General features: G+C 44.4%; 1 protein-coding gene across 6 annotated transcripts in view; it reads left to right on the top strand.

Moving 5' to 3' along the window:
- The window catches only part of LOC112228164 (lysine-specific demethylase 6B), a 37075-nt gene that overhangs the window by 9759 nt on the left and 2086 nt on the right, over window positions 1-25230 (top strand). For 3 of the 6 annotated variants that reach the window (XM_042311356.1, XM_042311360.1, XM_042311358.1), the window contains 16 exons: window positions 9351-9474; window positions 9579-9632; window positions 9730-9952; window positions 14351-14615; window positions 17206-17361; window positions 17447-20631; window positions 22354-22480; window positions 22749-22854; window positions 22967-23172; window positions 23297-23463; window positions 23580-23648; window positions 23741-23889; window positions 23980-24094; window positions 24248-24435; window positions 24605-24746; window positions 24892-25018. In XM_042311356.1, the coding sequence (XP_042167290.1) occupies window positions 9822-9952; window positions 14351-14615; window positions 17206-17361; window positions 17447-20631; window positions 22354-22480; window positions 22749-22854; window positions 22967-23172; window positions 23297-23463; window positions 23580-23648; window positions 23741-23889; window positions 23980-24094; window positions 24248-24435; window positions 24605-24746; window positions 24892-25018 (5133 nt within the window). In that variant the 5' untranslated portion in view covers window positions 9351-9474; window positions 9579-9632; window positions 9730-9821. Of the gene's footprint in view, window positions 1-2366; window positions 2508-9350; window positions 9475-9578; window positions 9633-9729; window positions 9953-14350; window positions 14616-17205; window positions 17362-17446; window positions 20632-22353; window positions 22481-22748; window positions 22855-22966; window positions 23173-23296; window positions 23464-23579; window positions 23649-23740; window positions 23890-23979; window positions 24095-24247; window positions 24436-24604; window positions 24749-24891; window positions 25019-25230 lie in introns of those variants that run through there. The other 3 variants (XM_042311359.1, XR_006080681.1, XR_006080680.1) reach the window with 3 other exon arrangements.

The raw sequence follows: 25230 nt of genomic DNA, 5'->3' as shown, positions 1-25230 counted from the left end.
TTGAAAGAGCGATTGTCCATTCATCAGAATGAAGTGCACAGAAGTTGGGGGAGGGGTGTGGCTGATTGAGTGGCCAGACAAGTGAAGGAGCAGTGGAGAAGGAAGGAAGGAAGGAAGGGAAGGAAGGAAGGAAGGAAGGAAGGAAGGAAGGAAGGAAGGAAGGAAGGAAGGAAGGAAGGAAGGAAGGAAGGAAGGAAGGAAGGAAGGAAGGAATTAGTGTTTCTGGCTGCTTTACACAATGAGTACAATGTGTGTTTACTCTGATTCACTGAGTCACAGGCTAGTTCCCTGGGTCGGAATATTAGGGTTTTACTGATAATAAGGCAGCATGTTTACCTCAATTTGACTTGACTCCAAACACGCATTCGCAAACACACACACGCATGCAAGCATACACACACACTCGCACACACAATTGTATTAATTGAGCAGATCCTATGGATGGGCAGCGCTTGAAGTTATTTATTCAGTGTATAAGAAAAGTAGTGAAACCATAACAGGCAAAACTGGCATTTCAGTTTAGCATCATAGTATCTAGGGATAAGAGAAAAGGATGAGGATTAAGAGAGAGAAAGGAGAGACTCATTCAAAGGTAGGTCAGACATGGGCATGGCCACACACAGCTGACTGGCCTTGTTTTCCCTTGTCATTGCAACTACTGTACCAAACATCTGAATGGAATGGAGCTGATTTGCAAACCACAATTTAGTCAGAGAGATAATTTAGGACATGTAATAACTTGCAATGTACAGCTGTCCATATGGAACATATAAGAGACAAATGTCTTATGTGCATGTGTGTTTGCATTGTGCTTTAGTACAGAGTAGTATTATCATTATTATAAACATCATAACATCATAGAGCTTCAATGCCATACAACACTCCTTCCGTGGCCTCCAACTGCTCTTAAATGCAAGTAAAATTAAATGCATGCTATTCAACCGATCGCTGCCCGCATCCGCCCGCCGGTCTAGCATCACTACTCTGGACGGTTCTGACTTAGAATATGTGGACAACTACAAATACCTAGGTGTCTGGTTAGACTGTAAACTCTCCTTCTAGACTCTTTCCAAATTAAATCTAGAATCGGCTTCCTATTTCGCAACAAAGCATCCTTCACTCATGCTGCCAAACATACCCTCATAAAACTGACTATCCTACTGATCCTTGACTTCGGCGATGTCATTTACAAAGAAGCCTCCAACACTCTACTCAGCAAATCGGATGTAGTCTATCACAGTGCCATCCGTTTTGTCACCAAAGCCCCATATACCACCCACCACTGCGATCTGTATGCTCTCGTTGGCTGGCCCTCGCTACATATTCGTCGCCAGACCCACTGACTCCAGGTCATCTATAAGTCTTTGCTAAGTAAATCCCCGCCTTATCTCAGTTCACTGGTCACCATAGCAGCACCCACCCGTAGCACGTGCTCCAGCAGGTATATTTCACTGGTCACCCCCAAAGCCAACTTCTCCTTTGGTCGCATTTCCTTCCAGTTCTCTGCTGCCAATGACTGGAACAAATTGCAAAAATCACTGAAGCTGAATACCTATATCTCCCTCTCTAACTTTAAGCATCAGCTGTCAGAGCAGCTTACCGATCATTGCACCTGTACATAGCCCATCTGTAAATAGCCCACCCAAATACCTCATCCCCATATTGTTATTCATTTATTTTGCTCCTTTGTACCCCAGTATCTCTCTTTGCACATTCATCTTCTGCACATCTATCACTCCAGTGTTTAATTGCAAAATTGTAATTATTTCACCACTATGGCCTATTTATTGCCTTACCTCCATAATCTTACTAGATTTGCACACACTGTATATAGACTTTTCTATTGTGTTATTGACTGTACGTTTGTTTATCCCATGTGTACCTATGTTTTTGTTTGTGTCGCACTGCTTTGCGCTATCTTGGCCAGGTCGCAGTTGTAAATGAGAACTTGTTCTCAACTGGCCTACCTGGTTAAATAAAGGTGAAATAAAAATAAGATTAAAAAAATGGGAAAGTCATTTTCACTTTCAGATAAAGTACATTCATACACACACGTTCTCCATTTCTGTTGCTGTCTCACACATGCATATTCCATCTATAAATTGCAAATCAGCTCTGCCCCCTTTTCTCTCTACCTCCCTGCTATCTCTGTGGCCCTCTTTATGTCCAGACTAGAATGGTTGGAGACTAAAGCGGTTGCTATGATCCGTCCTCTTCAGAGAACCAGGCAGGCAGGCCTTTATCAGTGGCTGGCCACAGGCTGCAGTTGCTGCTGGGAGTTGGTGATCAGAGAGGGGCTGGATGCAGGGTGCAGGTCTGGTTGACTGGTGATAAACTGCCTGCCTGCTCACCCCAAACAAACTACTGTTCCAGCAGATTAGGAGGCAGACACAGAGAGAAAGTGAAACAGAAAAGGAGAGAGGAGAGGATAGTGTTGTGTGTGTGTAGCTGCAACTAATTTCTTTGTTGTTATTAAAGTAAAGCTGATCTTGGACCAGTGCCTAAAGGTAAGTAGGCGTGTGGACGATAGCAGTTATAATGTGTACCATTGTAGGGAGTTGTAGTGCAGTGTTGGAGGTGCATTAACATGTACAGTGGTGCAAGTAAATTACTTTTACTTGAGTATATTTTTGGGCTATCTGTACTTTACATTATGTAAGCGGACCAAGTATCTTGAGGTTGCTCTAAAGCGGAAAGGTGGAATAAACGAGTCAGGTAGAGGTAATAGTTCATTAATTAATTCTTAATTGAACAAAGTTCTCTTGAGGTATTTCTTTCTTCTTAAACACTACAACACAATCAAGGATTATCTCCCAAGGAAAACACAAATCTTCTTTACAAGAATAAGGAACATAAGGAGAGTATCTTTAAACTATAACACAAATCATGGGTGTGTCACCGCCTTAACGATCCGTCCGTGGAGAGGTCCCTTCGGGTGGTGGTCCGGATCGAGGTAGTTTGTCCCCTTCATCTCCCTTCTGAAAGGTACGTCCTCTCCCTTGGAGAAGCAAACACTCTTTTCTTTCTCCCCCGTCTGCCAGTTCCCTCCTCTCTCTTGTAGGGAGAAGAGAATAGCTCATTAGTACCATCAGCTGTGCTTAATTGCCTCTGATCACCTTGACTCACATGCTGGGCTGTGCTACTGTCAGTGGGAGCAGCCTGCCCTCTGGTGGTCCTTCCACATACCTCCCCCCTCAGGACTGGACTGGAGGGTCGGGCACCAGACGCACCATCTTGGTCGCGCGTCTGTATTCCCATCTGGCTATTCTGTTGTTATTGTTTCTCTTGCTGGCCATCCACGCGAGGGGAGCATGGTCAGTAACGAGGGCAAACCTACGCCCGAGTAGGTGGTACCGGAGATAATCGAGGGCTCACTTAATGGCTAGGCCTCTTTCTCTACGGTAGCATATCTCTGTTCCTGAACACTGAGCTTCCAACTTATAAAGAGATAGGCCTCTCTGCTTCGCCTTCACCCTGAGCTAAGACGGCGCCGAGCCCCGTATCTGAGGCGTCTACTTGCACAATGAACTCTTGGGAGAAGTCAGGAGCATGTGGGACGGGATCTTTTAGTAACTGGAAGACGTCTTCCGTCTGGTCCTTCTTGTTAACTTCTTGCGTCGAGCCATCCCGGATCCGGGATCGTGAATACAGCCTCAAGCTCATTACCATAACGCAACGTTAACTATTCATGAAAATCGCAAATGAAATGAAATTAATATGCTAGCTCTCAAGCCTAGCCTTTTGTTAACAACACTGTCATCTTAGATTTTCAAAATATGCTTCTCAACCATAGCAAAACAAGCATTTGTGTAACAGCTAGCGCAGCTAGCGTAGCATTTAGCGTTAGCATCAGCAGGCAACATTTTCACAAAAAACAGAAAATCATTCAAATAAAATCATTACCTTTGAAGAACTTCAGATGTTTTCAATGAGGAGACTCTCAGTTAGATAGCAAATGCTCAGTTTTTCCTGAAAGATTATTTGTTTAGGAGAAATTGCTCTGTTTGGTGCGTCACGTTTGCGAAAATTCAGTCTTCAAAACGCCAAACTTTTTTCCAAATTAACTCCATAATATCGACTGAAACATGGTAAACGTTGTTTAGAATCAATCCTCAAGCTGTTTTTCACATATCTCTTTATGATATATCGTTCGTTGAAAGCCTCCTCTCTCCTCTCAATCACTGGATGACTGCATGCAGCTTGTAGATTACGCACCAATTTAGACAAAGGACACCGGGCGGACCCCTGGTAAATGTAGTCTCTTATGGCCAATCTTCCAATGATATGCCTACAAATACGTCACAATGCTGCAGATACCTTGGAGAAACGATAGAAAGGGCAGGCTCATTCCCGGCGCATTCACAGCCATATAAGGAGACAATGGAAAACAGAGCTTCAAAAATTCTGCCCATTTCCTGGTTGAAGTTTCATCTTGGTTTCGCCTGTAGCATGAGTTCTGTGGCACTCACAGATAATATCTTTGCAGTTTTGGAAACCTTAGCGTGTTTTCTTTCCAAAGCTGCCAATTATATGCATAGTCGAGCATCTTTTCGTGACAAAATATTGCGCTTAAAACGGGCACGTTTTTTATCCATAAATTAAAAGAGCGCCCCCTATATCCAAGAAGTTAATCCCACCACAGTGTCCGATTTCAAAAAGGCTTTACAACGAAAGCAAACCAAACAATTGTGTTAGGTCATAGCCAAGTCCCGGAAAAATACAGCCATTTTTCCAGCCAAAGAGAGGAGTCACAAAAAGCTGAAATAGAGATAAAAGTAATCACTAACCTTTGATGATCTTCATCAGATGACACTCATAGGACTTCATGTTACACAATACATGTATGATTTGTTCGATAAAGTTCATATTTCTATAAAAAAATCTTTACAGAAATACCCATAATAAACATTGAATAAAGATGCAACTACTAGGCACGGAATTATAGATACACTTCTCCTAAATGCAACCGCTGTGTCAGATTTCAAAAAAGCTTTACTGAAAAAGCACACCATCCTATAATCTGAGTACAGCGCTCAGAGACCAAAACAACCCAAACAGATATCCGCCATGTTGTGTAGTCAACAGAAGTCAGATATAACATTATAGATATTTACTTACCTTTGATGATCTTCATCAGAATGCACTCCCAGGAATCCCAGTGCCACAATAAATGTTTGTTTTGTTTGATAATGTCCATAATTTATGTCCAAATACCTCCTTTGATGCGCGATCACTAGGCCCAGATGAAAAGTAAAAAAGTTCAGTTACAGTCCATAGAAACATGTCAAATGAAGTATAGAATCAATCTTTAGGATGTTTTTAACATAAATCTTCAATAATGTTCCAACCGGAGAATTCCTTTGTCTTCAGAAATGCAATGGAACTCAAGCTAACTCGCGCGTGGCCAGCTCGTGGCTCTCTGGCAGACCTCTGACTCATTCCCCTCTTATTCGCCCCCACTTCACAGTAGAAGCATAAAACAAGGCTCTAAAGACTGTTGACATCTAGTGGAAGCCTTAGGAAGTGCAATTTGACCCCATAGCCACTGTGCATTCGATAGGGAATGAGTTGAAAAACTACAAACCTCAGATTTCCCACTTCCTGATTGGGATATTTTTTTCAGGTTTTTGCCTGCCATATGAGTTCTGTTATACTCACAGACATCATTCAAACAGTTTAGAAACTTCGGAGTGTTTTCTATCCAAATCTACTAATAATATGCATATATTAGCAACTGGGCCTGAGTAGCAGACAGTTTACTCTGGGCACCTTATTCATCTAAGCTACTGTCGTGTCTTTGGCTATGCCGGATTAAGTGATATGACATGCTATTCTATAAAATAATTTATCTGTAATTAAGATTACCTGATTGAGCTAATCATGTAAATGTAATTAACTAGAGAGTCGGGGCACCACAAAATAATATTTATAGAGCTGTTATCTTCCGAATATCCCTAGAAAATGTCCCTATTCATGAAAATCACAAATTGAATATATTGAGACACAGCTTAGACTTTTGTTAATCACACTGTCATCTCAGATTTTCAAAATATGCTTTACAGCCAACGCTAGACAAGCATTTGTGTAAGTTTATCATGGCATAATGCTATGCTAGGCTCTGCTAACAGGAGGCAACATTTTCACGAAAATAAGAAAAGCAATCAAATTAAATCATTTACCTTTGAAGAACTTTGGATGTTTTCACTCAGGAGACTCCCAGTTAGATAGCAAATGTTCCTTTTTTCCAAAAAGATAATTTTTGTAGGCGAAATAGCTCCGTTTGTTCTTCACGTTTGGCTGAGAAATCGGTCACTACAATGCCAAACTTTTTTCCAAATTAGCTCCATAATATCGACAGAAACATGGCAAACGTTGTTTAGAATCAATCCTCAAGGTGTTTTTCACATATCTATTCGATAAAATATCCACCGGGACAATTGGTTTCTCATAAGAAGCGATTGGAAAAATGTCTACTTCGGTACTTTACGCAAGATATTCTGCGGGAGCCATCATGTGACCACTTGCTCAATGTGGTCCCTTACGGCTATTCTTCATCATAAATGCGTAAAAAGACGTCACAATGCTGTAGACACCTTGGGGAATACGTAGAAAGCGTAAGCTCATTCGTAGCCCATTCACAGCCATATAAGGAGTCATTGGCATGCAGCGCTTTCAAAATATGGGGCACTTCCTGATTGGATTTTTATCTGGGTTTCGCCTGTAACATCAGTTCTGTTGCACTCACAGACAATATCTTTGCAGTTTTGGAAACGTCAGAGTGTTTTCTATCCAAAGCTGTCAATTATATGCATAGTCGAGCATCTTGTCGTGACAAAATATCCCGTTTAAAACGGGAAATTTTTTTATCCAAAAATGAAAATATTGCCCCCTAGTTACAAAAGGTTAAAGACCTAGTAATATTTTACATCAATAGCAGTCAATATTAATCGTCACCTTAATTCAGTCTCATCTGAAAGTTGTAAATTCTTGGTTATCTTCACGAACCCTGGCTAACAAGTTGAATCAGCGATACAAAATTGGGTTTAATTATTTATTTACTAAATACCTAACTAATCACACAGAATTACACATACACAGAATTAATCATAACTTGATTACAAATTACGTCATAAAGGAAAACGTCCCTAGTGGGCGGAACAGATATGACAGCTTGTTACACAAAAGAAAAGGGTCTGGGTTTGAAGGAAGAAGTTGTGCTATCATAAATACAGTATCTTATGCATTCTAAATTACCGTCCATTTGGAAAAGGAAAATGCAATAAATATTTACTCTGAGATGGAAGGCCGTATTGCCAAACCGAGTCCTTTGTCCTTTGAAGAATGTCTCTGGTGGTCAATTGGATACGTTGCAGTAACGTCGTTGAGACGGGATACTCTGTCTGTTCCTTCCTAACCCTCGTTTGCAGCTGCTGTTGCTAACTCAATGGCTAGGAGGTATCACTTCTGTAGTGAATAAGAGTTCAAAGTTCATACCATTCACAACCAAAGCTCACGCTGATGTTGGCTTCGTTCTGTAGTTATTATCTGAACCATTCTGACATCGGACGTCGTCCTCACATCCTCGGAACAGGAGGTTATATTGTCGTCAAGGCTTTCTATAGGAAGGGAGAGGAGGGCGTGTTTGAAAAGTTTTATAACCCATGTCCCTTCACAGGGATGGGCCACTGATTGAGCAGAGCCCTAACCTTCTGAAAACCCAAATCTCTCATTTGGAAGCTAAAATTACATTTCCTCTCTTCACCAATAATTCTATATTCAAACATTTAAATTGAACAACAATTCCATGTGAATCCGATAACTCTGATGTGTAGACTTTCCACTGTAGAGTTTGTCATCTTATTATTGATGAGAATGTCTCAGATGACAACCGAACTGACATCATATTCATTAAGTACCACCGCATATGTTCAGTTGGTTGGTTTACCAGAATATAGTTCATTTCCCCCCATCTTCTGATGTTCCCAGAATCTCTATGTTAACCAAGGGGTTTGCAAATGTAACATCAGTAGGGTAGAGAGAGGAAAAAGGGGGGAAGAGGTATTTAGGACTGTCATAAACCTACCCCCAGGCCAACGTCATGACACTACTCAATACTGCCCCCAGCCATAACAAGTTAATTAGGAATTTGAAATTATTTATACTTTTACTTTTGATACTTAAGTATATTTAAAACCAAATACATTTAGACTTTTACTCATTTAGTATTTTACAGGATTGTTTTCACTTTTTTTATTAAAGTATCTTTACTTTTACTCAAGTATGATAATTGGGTGCTTTTCCCACCACTGACAGTGTAGAGCCCTCAAACTCAACTCTGGACCTCGAAGCCAGTTCCACTGCATTTTTTCATTGTTCCCCTCTAATCAGGGACTGCTTTAGACCTGGGACACCAGGTGTATGCAATTAAATATTAGGTAGCACAGAAAACCAGCAGGCTCTGGACCTCGTAGGGTAAGAGTTGAGTACCCCTGGTGTAGAGACTCTGTACAGAGACTGATTGTCAAGCATGATGTGGCTCATGATTGATTTCTACATGTTGTTTTTGTGGTTTAGAAACGGAACATTATTTTATAGTTTAGCAACTGAACACTGAACAGTCTTTCACCCTTTCTCTCTCTCTCTAGGTTGTGAATTAGAGTTAGTATAAGAAAGACAGACGGGTTGTGTAACCCTCAGTTTTATAGTGGAGGGCTTTCCAGACACAGACCAAGTGTGGGGAGTATTTCTACCTCTGTGTACAGTACATTTTATTCATTTAGCAGACACTCTTATCCAGAGCGTCTACAGTTAGTATATTCATCTTAAGATAGCTAGGTGAGACAACCACATATCACAGCTAGTAAGTACATTTTTTCTCAATAAAGTTAGTGCTAGCAGGAAAAAAAAACATTTTAAGTTTTTGTTTATTTTACAGTTGTTTTTTTACTGTTTGTGTCCATGTCAGTCATTCGTCTTGCTTGTATACTAAAGTGTGTGTTCATGTCAGTCATTCGTCTTGCTTGTATACTAAAGTGTGTGTTCATGTCAGTCATTCGTCTTGCTTGTATACTAAAGTGTGTGTTCATGTCAGTCATTCGTCTTGCTTGTATACTAAAGTGTGTGTTCATGTCAGTCATTCGCCTTGCTTGTATACTAAAGTGTGTGTTCATGTATGTTTGCTCATGTTCTATCTTAACTCATTATTCTGTAGATCCGTTGCTGTGTTTATAGATACAGTATTTCCAATTATTAACTTCTGAAAATCTGTTCCCTGAAGTTCCTAAAGCAGTTGTGCGAGTGTATATTATGTATGCATGGTGTGTGTTAAGTGTGTGCTTGTCCTTTCTCAGGCTGGATGTATCACCCAGCAGAGCAGTATTCTGGCCGTAACACCAGGGACTCCTACCCTGCTGGAGGACCTTCCAGTGGAACATGGGCCCTCGTCAACAGTCGCCCCTGGGGCCCTCCAAATAGGTGAGCTCTCTTCTTGCACCACTCCCTACTGACCCAATCACAACCCTTCTTCTTGTTCTGTAGTCTGTGCTGAGCCAATGGTATCCCTCCTTTCTCTACTGTAGGTTCAATGGAGGAATCAACCAATCTCACCACCTAAACAAGATTTATTCAGACAGGTGAGTGAAACATCTCAATTGTTCAGATCTTACATTGTGTGTAGAAAGTCCACAGTCACCCTAATGTAGTGATTCCTTCTTTCTCTCTGGAACATAGGGGGGGCAGGCCACCCTTCCATGCCCAGGGCAGGGGCCCTCAGCAGGACCAGAGATTAGCACCACGACCCTGGGACCAGAAGGACCAGGCTTATGAGACCCATGGCTGGCACCAGGACTCCCCACGGTCATTTCACAACCATGGTCGCAACCAAGGGGGCAACCAAGCAGGACCTCAGGAACCCTTCACCAGCTGGGACTCCTACAAAAACCAGCCTACCAGGGTGAGATGGGAATAGGGCAGCACTCTATAAATACTGTACATAACTATTTTTATAAACTGGGCGATTCGAGCCCTGAATGCTGATTGGCTGACAGCCGTTGTATATATCAGACCATAAACCACCGGTATGACAAAACATTTATTTTTACTGCTCTAATTAGACTACCGTTCAAAAGTTTGGGGTCACTTCGAAATGTCCTTGTTTTCTATGAAAACATACATGAAATTAGTTGCAAAATGAATAGGAAATATAGTCAAGACGTTGACAAGGTTATAAATAATGATTTTTAATTGAAATAATAATTGTGTCCTTCAAACTTTGCTTTCGTCAAAGAATCCTCCATTTGCAGCAGTTACAGCCTTGCAGACCTTCGGCATTCTAGTTGTCAATTTGTTGAGGTAATCTGAAGAGATTTCACCCCAAGCATCCTGAAGCACCTCCCACAAATTGGATTGGCTTGATGGGCACTTCTTACTTACTGTCATGACGTTGGCATGGGCGGTAGGTTTATGACAGTCATAAATACCTCTTCCCCCCTTTTTCCTCTCTCTACCCTACTGAGGTTACATTTGCGAAACCCTTGTTTAACATAGAGATTCTGGGAACATCAGAAGGTGGGGGGAAATTAACTATATTCTGGCAATCCGATCAATTGAACGTATGCGGTGGTACTTAATGAATATGATGTCAGTTCGGTTGTCATCTGAGACATTCTCATCAATGATAAGATGACATAAACTCTACAGTGGAAAGTCTACACATCAGAGTTATCGGATTCACATGGAATTGTTGTTCAATTTAAATGTTTGAATATGAAATTATTCGTGATTAGATTAAATGTGGGTTAGCTTCTAAAATGTGAGATTTGGGTTTTCATAAGATAGGGCTGCTCAATCAGTGGCCCGCCCCTGTGAAGGGACATGGGCAATAAAACTTTTCAAACATGCCCTCCTCTCCCTTCGTATATAAGCCCTATATAAGCCCTTGACGACAATATAACTTCCTGTTGCTTCCAGTATGGTTCAGATAATAACTACAGAACGAAGCCAACATCAGCGTGAGCTTTGGTTGCGAATGGTATGAACTTTGAACTCTTATTCACTACAGAAGTGACACCTCCTAGCCGTTGAGTTAGCAACAGCAGATGCAACAAGGTTTAGGAAGTAACAGACAGAGTATCCCGTCTATCACCCAACGACGTTACTGCAATGTAACCAATTGACAACCAGAGACTCGGTCAAAGACTCGGTTTGGCAACACGGCCTTCCATCTACCACCAACCTACCGAAGCGCAGCTCAGAGTAAATATTTAATGCATTTTCCTTTTCCAAATGGGCGGTAATTTAGAATGCATAAGATACTGTATTCACGATAGCACAGCTTCTCCCTGTGTCCCTCAGTCTTCCCGCTCTTTCACTCAAACCCAGCCCTTTTCCTTTGTGTAACAAGCTGTTATATCTGTTCCGCCTGAAAGGGACGTTTTCCTTTATGACGTCATTTGTAATCAAGTTATGATTTAATTATGTGTATGTGTAATTCTGTGTGATTAGTTAGGTATTTAGTAAATAAATAATTTAACCCAATTTTTGTATTGCTGATTCAACTTGTTAGCCAGGGTTCGTGCAGATAACCAAGAATTTACAACTTTCAGATGAGACTGAATTAAGATGACGATTAATATTGACTGCTATTGATGTAAAATATTACTAGGTCTTTAAGAGTTTATTCGGAAGATAACAGCTCTATAAATATTATTTTGTGGTGTCGACTCTCTAGTTAATTACATTTACAGGATTAGCTCAATCAGGTAATATATATATATATATATATATATATATATATATATTTTATAGAATAGCATGTCATATCACTTAATCCGGCATAGCCAAAGACACCATACGGTCAAGATGCTCCCACAACAGCTCAATAGGGTTGAGATCCGATGACTGTGCTGGCCACTCCATTATAGACAGAATAGCAGCTGACTGCTTATTCCCTAAATAGTTCTTGCATAGTTTGGCGCTGTGCTTTGGTCATTGTCCTGTTGTAGTAGGAAATTGGCTACAAGTAAGCGCTGTCCACAGGGTATGGCATGGCGTTGCAAAATGGAGTGATAGCCTTCTTTCTTCAAAATCCCTTTTACCCTGTACAAATCTCCCACTTTACCACCACCAAAGCACCCCCAGACCATCACATTGCCTCCACCATACTTGACAGATGGCGTCTTTTCATTTTTTCTGCATCTCACGAATGTTCTTCTTTGTGATCAGAACACCTCAAACTTAGATTAGTCTGTCCATAACACTTTTTTTCCAGTCTTCCTCTGTCCAGTGTCTGTGTTCTTTTGCCCATCTTAATCTTTTATTTTTATTGGCCAATCTGAGATAGGGCTTTTTCTTTGCAACTCTGCCTAGAAGGCCAGCATCCCGGAGTCACCTCTTCACTGTTGATGTTGAGACTGGTGTTTTGCGGGTACTATTTAATGAAGCTGCCAGTTGAGGACTTGTGAGGCATCTGTTTCTCAAACTAGACACTCTAATGTACTTGTCCTCTTGCTCAGTTGTGCACCGGGGCCTCCCAGTCCTCTTTCTATTCTGGTTAGAGCCAGTTTGAGCTGTTCTGTGAAGGGAGTAGTACACATCGTTGTACGATCTCTTCAGTTTCTTGGCAATTTCTCACATGGAGTAGCCTTCATTTCTCAGAACTTGAATAGACTGACGAGTTTCAGAAGAAACTCTTTGTTTCTGACCATTTTGAGCATGGAATCGAACCCACAAATTATAATGATCCAGATACTCAACTAGTCTAAAGAAGGCTAGTTTTATTGCTTCTTTAATCAGAACACAATTTTCAGCTGTACTAACATATTTGCAAAAGGGTTTTCTAATGATCAATTAGCCTTTTAAAATGATACGTTTGGATTAGCTAACACAACGTGCCATTGGAACACAGGAGTGTTGGTTGCTGATAATGGGCCTCTGTACGTCTATGCAGATATTCCATTAAAAAATCTGCCGTTTCCAGCTACAATAGTAATTTACAACATTAACCATGTCTACACTGTATTTCTGATCATTTTGATGTTATTTTAACCTCTAGCGTCGGGCAATCCCGTATCCGGGAGCGTAATCATAGCCTCAAGCTCATTACCATAACGCAACGTTTCCTATTCATGAAAATCGCAAATGAAATGAAATAAATATATTCAAACACAAGCTTAGCCTTTTGTTAACAACACTGTCATCTCAGATTTTCAAAATATGCTTTTAAACCAAAGCTACACAAGCATTTGTGTAAGAGTATTGATAGCCTAGCATAGCATTAAGCCTAGCATTCAGCAGGCAACATTTTCACAAAAACAAGAAAAGCATTCAAATAAAATAATTTACCTTTTGAAGAACTTCGGATGTTTTCAATGACGAGACTCTTAGTTAGATAGCAAAATGTTCATTTTTTCCAAAAATATTATTTGTGTAGACGAAATAGCTCCGTTTTGTTCATCACGTTTGACTAAGAAAAAGACCGGAAAATGCAGTCACTTACAACACTGAACTTTTTTCCAAATTAGCTCCATAATATCGACAGAAACATGGCAAACGTTGTTTAGAATCAATCCTCAAGGTGTTTTTCACATATCTATTCGATAATCTATCAGTGGTGGCAGTTGGCTTCTCATCAGAAGCAAACGGAAAAATACTGCAGCTGGAGATTATGCAATAATTGCGACGGAGGACACCAAGCGACCACCTGGTAGATGTAGTCCCTTATGGTCAATCTTCCAATGATATGCCTACAAATACGTCACAATGCTGCAGACACCTTGGGGAAAACGTGGAAAATGTAAGCTGACTCCTAGCTCCTTCACAGCCATATAAGGAGTCATTGCCATGAGGCGGTTTCAAAAAATGCGGCACTTCCTGATTGGATTTTTATCTGGGTTTTTTCTGTAACATCAGTTCTGTGGCACTCACAGACAATATCTTTGCAGTTTTGGAAACGTCAGAGTGTTTTCTTTCCAAAGCTGTCAATTATATGCATAGTCAAGCATCTTTTCGTGACAAAATATCTTGTTTAAAACGGGAACGTTTTTCATCCAAAAATTTAAATAGCGCCCCCTATATCCAAGAAGTTAAGTGACCCCAAACTTTTGAACGGTAGTGTACATTGGTAACCAGTTTATAATAGCAATAATGCACCTCAGGGGTTTGTGGTATATGGCCAATAAACCACGGCTACGGGCTGTATCCAGGCACTCCTCGTTGCGTCATGCATAAGAACAGCCCTTATCCATGGCACATTGGCCATATACCACACCCCCTCGTGCCTTATTGCTTAAATATATTACATCCTTTTTATGATTGATAGCATTACTTTAATAATGATAATTGTCTCTCCCAGTATGGGGGTCCCCACCAGCACCATCTGCCCAGAGACCCCCAGAGACCTGGGATCCCCAGCAGAGAGGTGGGCACCTTCAGATCGCTCCAGGGCCTTCCCGGGCAGGATGATGGACCAGGAACTAGGACCATGGAAGCGCCCGGCCTCCCACCATCACAACTACCACCGTGACCAACTTCCACACCGCTCCCCACCCTCACAGCATCCCCCCCCTCCCAGGGAAGACTGCCCTGCCAAAAGGAGCAGGAGCTCTTGTCCTGAGCAGGTTAGTCACCACCTATTCTCTGTTAACCCAGAAGTAAAATCTTCCATAATATGTTAATTTGGTCAGCTGTGTGATTAACTTCTTGGTCTATACGTATTAGAAATCAAGAGTTCTGGGCCTCCCGAGTAGCGCAGTGGTCTATGGCCGAACCCGGGCTGTATCACAACCGGCAGTGATCGGGAGTCCCATAGGGCGGTGCACAATTGGCCCAGAGTCATCCGGGTTAGGGAGGGTTTGGTAGAGGGGCTTTACTTGGCTCATCGTGCTCTAGCGACTCCTTGTGGTGGGCTGGGCACATGCAGGCTGAACTCGGTCGTCAGTTGAACAGTGTTTCCTCCGACACATTGGTGTGGCTGGCTTCTGGGTTAAGCGGGCGGGTGTTAAGAAGCGCGGTTTGGCGGGTCATGTTTCCAGGACGCATGACTCAACTTTCGCCTCCTGAGCCCGATGAGACAAGATCGACATTGGGGAGGAAAAGGGGGTAGAATACAAAAATAAACTAAATCGAAGTCTCCTCCCTCGCAAAAGGATCCATGTGGGTACTCGTGCAAAGCACTCAAAGCGCAGCAGTTTAATAAGCACTGCCTTGGCCCAACCTGATACGTCCATATAACCAGTAGTAAAAACCCAAAGACCGAAATGACTGCAGCTTGTTATCTCACGCATCCCATTGAGTCTCGGCAGATTCTTCAGTCTACACACAGAATCTGCCCAGGGGAGATTAGTCGCCACCTGAACTAGTGATCATAACATTTCACCTCTTCCTTGGCCATTCTCCCTGTGCCTGTGTTTTCCAGGAGTGGAAGGTCCCCCACCACAGCTAGTTCTGCTATTAGTGCTTGAGAAATATGTTTTCTCTAACCTGATCTAGGATCAGATGGCTCTACTGCTAACCTTAACCACTAGGGTAATATCTATCCAGTGGCAATTTTAGCATATAAATCTTGGTGGGGCAAACCCCCCCCCAAAAAAATGTGTTGATGCATGCCAGCAAAGCCACTACACATCACAATACTAAACAATACATTAATTGCACTACAACGGTGACAAGCGGTACCCACAAACTGTTAAGGCCTACATAAAGCTGTCCCAACAGCAGAGCTGTCTTTTCAGCCCCATGGAGTGAATCCTTACCACCACTACACCTGGCTATCAGTGGAGCCTTGTCTGGCAGCGTAACAGTTAATTCAGCCTTGTTTACTGCCTTTTTTTAAAACATAGCTGATATGGCTGACTATATCTCCATGGCATATTACATAATTTATGCAGCAGAATATAAGACATTTCTGGACTCACTTTGTTGTGCGTACTTCATTGGCAAATTTTGTCATAAGAGAAAGATTTCCAATTCCAAGTTGGATGACCGTTAAAAATGTATTTTTCCAGTCTGACTTCCCAGCTGCAATGCTTGCGGTTAGCCACTGTCACCGATTCCTTCCAAACAACTCATTGTTGAATTTACGATTTCCAACTTGTTGTGTAATGTTTATGGCCGATGAGCACCGACACGTTTTATCTATAATTTATCTTCATTATTTCTCTTCACATGACAAGGATTAAAAAGGATTTAGTAGATTTGTCTACTTGATTTATGATGATGACTGCTAGCTAAGATTTTGAAAGTAAGATGTTGACATGATCAGTCCAATCAAAGCTACTGTAGATATCATGTGATTTGACGTCATTTTATCTGCCATCATTTTATCTTGCCAGCAGCATACCACCCTGCATACCACAGCTGGCTCGCTTCTGACGTTAAGCAGGGTTGGTCCTGGTCAGTCCCTGGATGGGAGAACAGATGCTGCTGGAAGTGGTGTTGGAGGGCCAGTAGGAGGCACTCTTTCCTCTGGTCTAAAAAATATCCCAATGCTCCAGGGCAGTGATTGGGGACACTGCCCTGTGTAGGGTGCTGTCTTTCGGATGGGACGTTAAATGGGTGTCCTGACTCTCTGAGGTCATTAAAGATCCCATGGCACTTATCGTAAGAGTAGGTGTGTTAACCCCGGTGTCCTGGCTAAATTCCCAATCTGGCCCTCAAACCATCATGGTCACCTAATAATCCCCAGTTTACAATTGGCTCATTCATCGCCCTCCTCTCCCCTGTAACTATTCCCCAGGTTGTTGCTGCAAATGAGAACGTGTTCTCAGTCAACTTACCTGGTAAAATAACGGATAAATAAATAAATCAAATCTGTGGCCAATCCTTCTTAAAGGGGACTTCTAATCTAAGTCTATGCAGGACCCAAAGGGCTCACATGTTCGATGTCTACCCTTACTAAAGGCTGGTGACATAGTGTCCCCATGAGTGACAGAACAGAGTGAACAGAGCCAATCACGGTGCAATACTCCTATTTTCTGCTGGCCTGCCCCACCACCACAAAAGGCACTGAGCTAGGCTGAAACACCTGCATTTTGGAATGGAAATCTGCCCCACCTGCCCTGAATGATGTGTCGCCACTGTATCTATCTGATCCTGGAACAGTGGTTTGAAGCAACTCTGAGTGATATTTATACAATAGCACCACCTTCTGGCAGGGTTCAAATATACATCACCAGGATACCGACTGTTATTACTGTTCTCTCTCACCAGCCCTCTCACCGTGGATCAATGCATCTACCCGGCCCAGACCGGCACCAATCACCACCCCACTACCCCCCTTCCGAACAAGGCTTCTGGAAACAATCATATGACAGACCTGGTCCTCGCACCCATGCTGACAGGAGGAGCTTGTCTATAGAGTTACAAGTAAGTCAGTTAATAGCCAATGAAATTCAAGAAAGCCATGCTTTATTAAAGACTATGAACCATCCTCTCTCTCTCATTATTTCAGGAATCCACCAAGTCAGGATTAGGGAGTCTCAAATACAGAACACATCATTCTACCCATTCTCCAGTTCCCCAGGCCCTCTTCAATGGTCAAGACCCCCCTCCTTCCTCCTATGCCCGCCACCCTTCTCCAGCCCAGCCCAGTGGCAACAGAAGACCCCCCCACCATGGATTCAGAGTGGAGGTGGATGGCCAGTCCCAGCACCCCTCCTCACCAGCAGATCGCACCGGCGTGCCTTACAGCCAGCACCTCCACCACCAGCATCCCACATCACCCCCCTCAGTACCTCAGCACAGCCCCCCAGCTCCACGCTCCCACAGACAGCAAAGGGATCAGACCCCCTCCCAGCCCTCTGCTACAGAGCCTCCCCACCGCAACAGCAACCACAGAGATGGATGCTGCACCACCCTGAGCTCCTTCAGCCCCTCTGGCCTCTCCAGCTCCACCACTCCTTGTAAGGCCAGTGGGAAGAAAGATCCTCTTCCCAATCAGAGGAGCCCTGACATTGGCACTGACACACCTCACAAACGGGGACCAAGGACACCCTCGCCCAGTCCCACACCTCCCCCTCTCTCTGCCTCCCCCACATGGCTAGGCTCAGGCGCTCAGAGGTTAGAGATGAAGCCTAGCAGGGCCTCAGAGCCTCAGACCCCACCCAGCTCTCCTACTGTCAACAACAACAGACCTACTGGCAACAGGCCAGACCTGCAGCCTCACAGACACAAACAGACAGAGAGGAAACATAAGGAAAGGAGAGCAGAAAGAGGTGAGGAGGGAAAGAGGGAACAGAAGAGGAAGATGGAGAGGAAGATGGAGGAGAGGACAAGGAGAAAGGAAAAAGAAGAGAAAAGTGGGGATGGGGTGAAGAATAAAACCCATAAAGGTGAAGAAGGGAGGGACAAAGTGGAAAGGAAAAAGAAAGAGGAAGAGAGGAAGACAGAGAAAAGGGAGAAGAGCCTTAGGGAAAAAAAGATGGAAAAAGCAGAGAGGGGATCCTCAAAGTCCCTATGTAAATCATCCCTCCCTCCGTCAGTATGTCCTTCATCCCCTAAGTCTGGATCTAAGGTTCCAGGGACGCCAGGTAAGCCAGGCCAACCCTCCCAGACACCATCCACCCCTGGCAAACACATACACAGGGAGAAGGCCCAAGAAAGAAGTGGAAAGTCCCATGAGCACAGCTCTCCAAATAGCTCAGAGACAATCCCACTTGTTGGCCCGCCTGCAGCCTGTCCCAGTCAACCCACACCCTCCCCACATCCATCCAAACACAAAAAGTCAGAGAGGGGAGGGACCCTAAACAAGTCAAACCCAACTCAACCCAAATTCCCAGTCAAGGTCTCACCACTACCAGTCTGTCCTCCACTCACTACCACTCACACTACCACCAACAACAACAACATCAGCACCAACACGACCAATAAGACCCGTAATACCAGTCCTCAGCCCACCAGCCCTTCAACATATTCTAAATGCAGCCCAGGGAGGAAGGCTGATTTGACCCCCTCCACACTCTCATCCAAAACCCCAGCAACTCCCCCTATGGCTGGGTCAGGGGGATCCATCCAGATCCAGACAGAGACATGGGGTGTTAGTCCAGAAGGCGGGGTCCTGCGGGCCCCAGATCTCCAACCTGCGGCGGGGGTGGGCAGTGTGGAGGAGATGGGAGACAACCCCCCTGCCAGCCCCCCTGTTCTCAGTTGGCAAGGCTCCCCAGCATCAGCCCTGAGTGAGGAAGAGGAAGAGGAGGGAGGAGTGATGAGGAGACCTGTCCTGCAGCCCAGCCCAACCCACGGCCCGCCCCTCTCACCCCCCCATGGGAACTCAGAGGGGCTCAATGAGAAGGCCGAGGATGTCGGTGAGGGGAGGGGTGCTGATGACCTTCGCCATAGCGACCTGGCCAAGCTCTATGGCTTGCCTGATACTCCCAATGGAGTGGAGGAAGAGGAGGAGGAGGAAGAGGAGGACAGTGGTGGGGACACATCGCCCAGCTCTCTGCCTCCCCGTCGGCCACACCTTCACCAGACAGGAGTGGCTGATGTCTTCAAGTCTTTGGCCTCATTCCTGGGGGGCCAGAGGTACACATATCGCGGCGGTCCGTTTGGGCGTCCTCCTCCTAGCTCCATGGGAGGAGTGAAGTACTCTTCATCCCTCGCCATGGATCCCGAAACCAATTGTCAGGACCAGCAGAACCCCTCCCCCACATCCAACTCCACCACGCCCCCAAGACTCACTAGCGAATCATCCACTCACACTACCTCAGATCCGCTTTCCAAACCCCGGCCTCCTTTAAACCTCGACCAACCACAGCTCTCCGTGGGGGAGCGCACAAAACAGAAGCATGCGAGATTGGAGGAGATTCTGAATGAGAGAAAGAAAGAGAAGACTAAGGGTGTAGACAGTGGGGAGACGGCCGGGTCTCTGAGCGCTGAGTTTAGACTGACAACCACACACCGGCTGCCTGCCACCACCAAGGAGGAGCGGGGACAGAGGGAGGCACGCAGGCAGACAGACAGAAAGAGGGAGCCAAGCGGTGCGGATGGAAACAGAGATGGGGAAGGGAAGAGGAAGAGAAGAAAACAAGATAACAGCGTCAGCAGTCATCAGAGGAGTGGAGGAAATGAAAAGAAGAACGTGGAAGAAAAGTGTGACAGAAAGTCAGCCTCTATAACGCTGTCCTCATCTACACCTCACCCCAGTCGCCTAGCCAAGCAGCACAAAGACACTAAGAAGAGCCGTCCCATTCAGGGGAACCTTGGCCTCCAGAGCAAAGACATCCAGGGACAGAAAGACAAGACGCACACAGGAAACACTGAGCAGGGGGCACAATCAACAGAGATGAAGAATGAGAGGCGCAGTGAGCCTCAAACCAAGACGTCCACACCAGGCAGCAACCCAGACATATTGGCAACAGCATCCACCACCAGCTTTATCAACACCTCCTCCCCTTCCCCCACCCCGGCTGCCTCTGCTGCCCCAGTGAGGAGGACCCCCTGTCCCCTGGCTGCTGCTGATTTCCTCAAGCTGAAGGCTCTGTCCATGGGCTCTCCCAAGGAGCTGAAGATCCGTCTGATCAAGGTGGAAAGTGGAAACCGAGAGACGTTCATCGCCTCCGAGGTCGAGGAGCGCAGGATCCCACTAAGAGAGGTCGGCATCAGACACACAGCCAGCGAGGTCGTCAGGTCCTGCAAGTGAGTACACGGTACATGTGATGTACCGTACCAGTCAAAAGTTTGGACATACCTACTCATTCAAGGGTTTTTCTTAATTTTTACTATTTTCTACATTGTAGAATAATAGTGAAGACATCAAAACTATGAAATAACACATATGGAATCATGTAGTAACCAAAAAAGTGTTAAACAAATCAAAATATATTTTAGATTTTAGATTCTTCAAAGTAGCCACCCTTTGCCTTGATGACAGCTTTGCACACTCTTGGAATTCTCCCAACGAGCTTCACGAGGAATGATTTTCCAACAGTCTTGAAGGAGTTCCCACAGATGCTGAGCACTTGTTGGCTGCTTTTCCTTCACTCTTCGGTCCAACTCATCACAAACCATCTCAATAGGGTTGAGGCCGGGTTATTGTGGAGACCAGGTCATCTGATGCAGCACCATCACTCTCCTTCTTTGTCAAATAGCCCTTACACAGCCCGGAAGTGTGTTTTGGGTCATTGTCCTGCTGAAAAACAAATGATAGTCCCACTAAGTGCAAACCAGATGGAATGGCGTATTGCTGCAGAATGCTGTGGTAGCCATGCTGGTTAAGTACACCTTGAATTCTAAATAAATCACTGAGAGTGTCTCCAGCAAAGCACACCACCACCTCCATGCTTCACGGTGGAAACCACACATGCGGAGATCATCCTCGTCTCACAAAACCCGGAGTTTGGAACCAAAAATCTCTCTAATATGACTCATCAGACCAAAGGACAGATTTCCACCAGTCTAATGTCCATTGCTAGTGTTTCTTGGCCCAAGCAAGTCTCTTATTATTATTGGTGTTCTTTAGTAGTTGTTTCTTTGCAGCAATTTGACAATGAAGGCCTGATTCACGCAGTCTCCTCTGAATAGTTGATGTTGAGATGTGTCTGTTACTTAAACTCTGTGAAGCATTTATTTGGGCTGCAATCTGAGGTGCAGTTACGTACTGTAATGAACTTACCCTCTGCCGCAGAGGTAACTCTTCCTTCCTTTCCTGTGGCGGTCCTCGTGAGAGCCAGTTTCATCATAGCGCTTGATGGTTTTTGCGACTGCACTTGAAGTAACTTCCAAAGCTCTTGAAATGTTCCGTATTGACTGACCTTCATGTCTTTAAGTAATGATGGACTGTCATTTCTCTTTGCTTATTTGAGCTGTCCTTGCCATAATAGAACTTTGTCTTTTACCAAGTAGGGCTGTCTTCTGAATACTATCCCTACCTTGTCACAACGCAACAGATTGGCTCAAATGCATTAAGAAGGAAAGAAATTACACAAATTAACTTTTAACAAGGCACACCTGTTAATTGACATGCATTCCAGGTGAGTACCTCATGAAGCTGGTTGTGAGAATGCCAAGTGTGCAAAGCTGTCATCAAGGCAAAGGGTGGCTACTTTTGAAGTATCTAAAATCTAAAATATATTTTGACACATATTTGTTTAACACTTTTTTGGTTACTACATGATTCCATATTTGTTATTTCATAGTTTTGATGTCTTCAGTGTTATTCTAAAATGTAGAAAATAGTAAAAAATTAAGAAAAACCATTGAATGATTAGGTGTGTCCAAACTTTTGACTGGTACTGTATATTTACTACCAAGACATTTCATTGGAGGAAGAGAGGTTTTGGCACAAAACAATGAAAAGTGTATTTAATTCAATCTTATTGAATTCTCCCACTTCATCTGTCTCTTTCTCTGTCTGTTTAGGGGGGCGAAGGTGAACGGGAAGTTTCGGGAGTCCTATCTGCTCCCTGCTTTCTCTGTCAAGCCTGTCCTTAGCACCAACACACCCATCCCACGAGAGAAGCTCAACCCCCCCACACCAAGCATCTATGTGAGTCCACACTCTGGGGGCGCTGCACTGCGGCTGACCCTATGCACCAACCTGTCTGTGTGGGTGTCTTGGGGGGGGGGGTGTTAAAGCAACAACAAAAAAACATGCAGCTCTATGTCTTATGACAATAGACCATAAAGTAATCTTCTTCTTCTTTTTCCCCCCTCTTTTCTTCTTCATTCTCATATCCATTACTCATGTATCAGTTCTGTATTTGTGCAATGCCCAGTTGATGTATTCCTGTGTTGTCCTGTGTGTCTGTGTCCAGTTGGAGAGTAAGAGAGATGCCTTCTCCCCAGTCCTCCTCCAATTCTGTACCGACCCCAAGAACCCTGTCACTGTCATCAGAGGCCTGGCTGGATCACTACGACTCAGTGAGTTTGCCAATTTCAATTTTTCTCAGGGCCAAAAGTTAAAACATCAACATAATTTATCATCTACTCACTATACTTTTGTCTCTCTTTCCTCTCCCTCCCTCTCTGTCAGACCTGGGTCTGTTCTCCACTAAGTCTCTGGTGGAGGCCAATGCAGAGCATGCTGTGGAGGTGAGGACCCAGGTACAGCAGCCTGCTGATGAGAACTGGGACGCTACTGGATCAGCTCAGACCTGGCCCTGCGAGAGCAGCCGCTCACACACCACCATCGCCAAGTACGCTGCGTACCAGGCCTCCAGCTTCCAGGAAAGCCTCCAGGTTGTGGATGAACACACACACACACACACAAGTATCACACACAGAAACACATAATGCTTACATATACCCCCCCCCACTTCCTCTCTTTGCCCAGCTAAGTTCATGTGCCTAAATGTGTCTACAGGAAGAGAAGGACAGTGAGGATGAGGATGAGGATGAAGAGAAGAAGACTCTGTCTTCTGACCCATCAACCAACCCTGCATCTGGCACCAGCAAAACCAGCCCTACTGTGGTTACTAGCAAAGCAACTCCTACCAAAGTTGGCCCTACCCCTATTGCTAACACACTCAGGTCACCTCATAGTATCCACAGCATACTGTGCAGTCAACTCCTTATGAAATCAAATACAATACTTTTAATCAAAATAATGTTCTGCCGTTATTAAAGACAATTCCTCTTTCCTATAGGCCGGAGGCGAAATCAACTGGGAAGATTATCAAATTCGGCACCAACATCGACATCTCTGATCCTAAGAGGTGAGATTAGCTTTACATGTGGTTGATTGTTTTAGACAGGGCTAAGGACACCCTTCGAGAGGAAGTGTTAAGTGTTTGACATGTGTTACCAGGTGGAAGCCCCAGCTGCAGGAGCTGCTGAAGCTACCAGCCTTCATGCGTGTGGAGTACAATGGAAACATGCTGAGCCACGTGGGACACACCATCCTGGGCATGAACACCGTCCAGCTCTACATGAAGGTCCCCGGCAGCCGTACACCTGGTCAGTGTCTGAGTTATATTGGTGTGTGTTTATATGCATATTACATGCCTCGGTCCATTGGCTTAAATATCTCTGTATGTCTGTTTTCAGGCCACCAGGAGAATAATAACTTCTGCTCTGTGAACATCAACATCGGGCCGGGGGATTGTGAGTGGTTTGCAGTCCATGAACACTACTGGGAGCACATCAACAACTTCTGTGAGAAGTGAGTCATGGTTCTGTTTTCGTGTGAGGGTCTGTTTTCAAATTAGTTAAGCATTTTGAGCTGTTCTGCTCATTGAAAGGCATAACAACAGTGACTCAAAGGGATTTGAACCAGCAACCACCACTTTGTTACCATCTCTACTCCCTCCTTCAGGTATGGAGTAGACTACCTGACTGGGTCCTGGTGGCCTGTTCTGGAGGACCTGTACTGCTCCAACATCCCCGTGTACCGCTTCATCCAGAGACCAGGGGACCTGGTGTGGATCAACGCAGGGTCCGTCCACTGGGTGCAGGCTGTGGGCTGGTGCAACAACATCGCCTGGAACGTGGGACCTCTCAACTGTGAGTTACTAGCAGTGTCCAGCAGGACATAGATAGGAAATGGGTGCTGGGTCATACACAGTGCAGCTACTGTATCTACACTATCCTTTACCTCATTCAAATTCATATCAAAATCCTTTTGTGTGCTTTTCTACTGTAAAGTATGTGTGTGTCGTCTTTGCCCTTGCAGCATACCAGTATCAACTGGCTCTGGAGCGTTTTGAGTGGAATGAGGTCAAGAAGGTCAAGTCCATCGTTCCGATGATCCATGTCACCTGGAATGTAGCCCGCACTATCAAGATCACCGACCAAGAAACCTACAAGATGGTCAAGTGTGTGTGTGTGTGTGTGTGTGTGTGTGTGTGTGTGTGTGTGTGTGTGTGTGTGTGTGTGTGTAAATGTCCCTCGTCATCTATCTAGTATGAATGTCTGTTTCTTGCTACACCTTACCTCTCTCTCTCTCTCTATCTCTCTCAGACATTGTCTCCTACAGTCCATTAAGCACATTCAGATTCTGAGAGACCAGCTGGTTGCTGCAGGGAAGAAGATCTCTTATCAGAGCCGTGTGAAGGACGAACCAGCCTACTACTGCAACGAGTGTGACGTAAGTCCCTCTCAACAGCCTGTGGATCTATGCTTGTATCCGCCCACCTGCTATGAACTACCATGACCCGAGCGTCTTACCAACAGCCTGTGGATGTATGCTTGTATCAGACCTGCTATGAACTACCATGACCCGAGCGTCTTACCAACAGCCTGTGGATGTATGCTTGTATCAGACCTGCTATGAACTACCATGACCCGAGCATGTTACCA

This window comes from Oncorhynchus tshawytscha, linkage group LG33 (assembly GCF_018296145.1).
Source record: "Oncorhynchus tshawytscha isolate Ot180627B linkage group LG33, Otsh_v2.0, whole genome shotgun sequence".
Classification (NCBI taxonomy): domain Eukaryota; kingdom Metazoa; phylum Chordata; class Actinopteri; order Salmoniformes; family Salmonidae; genus Oncorhynchus; species Oncorhynchus tshawytscha.
The sequence above is the reverse complement of the archived record's forward strand: the minus strand, read 5'-3'. Positions and strand labels throughout refer to the sequence as shown.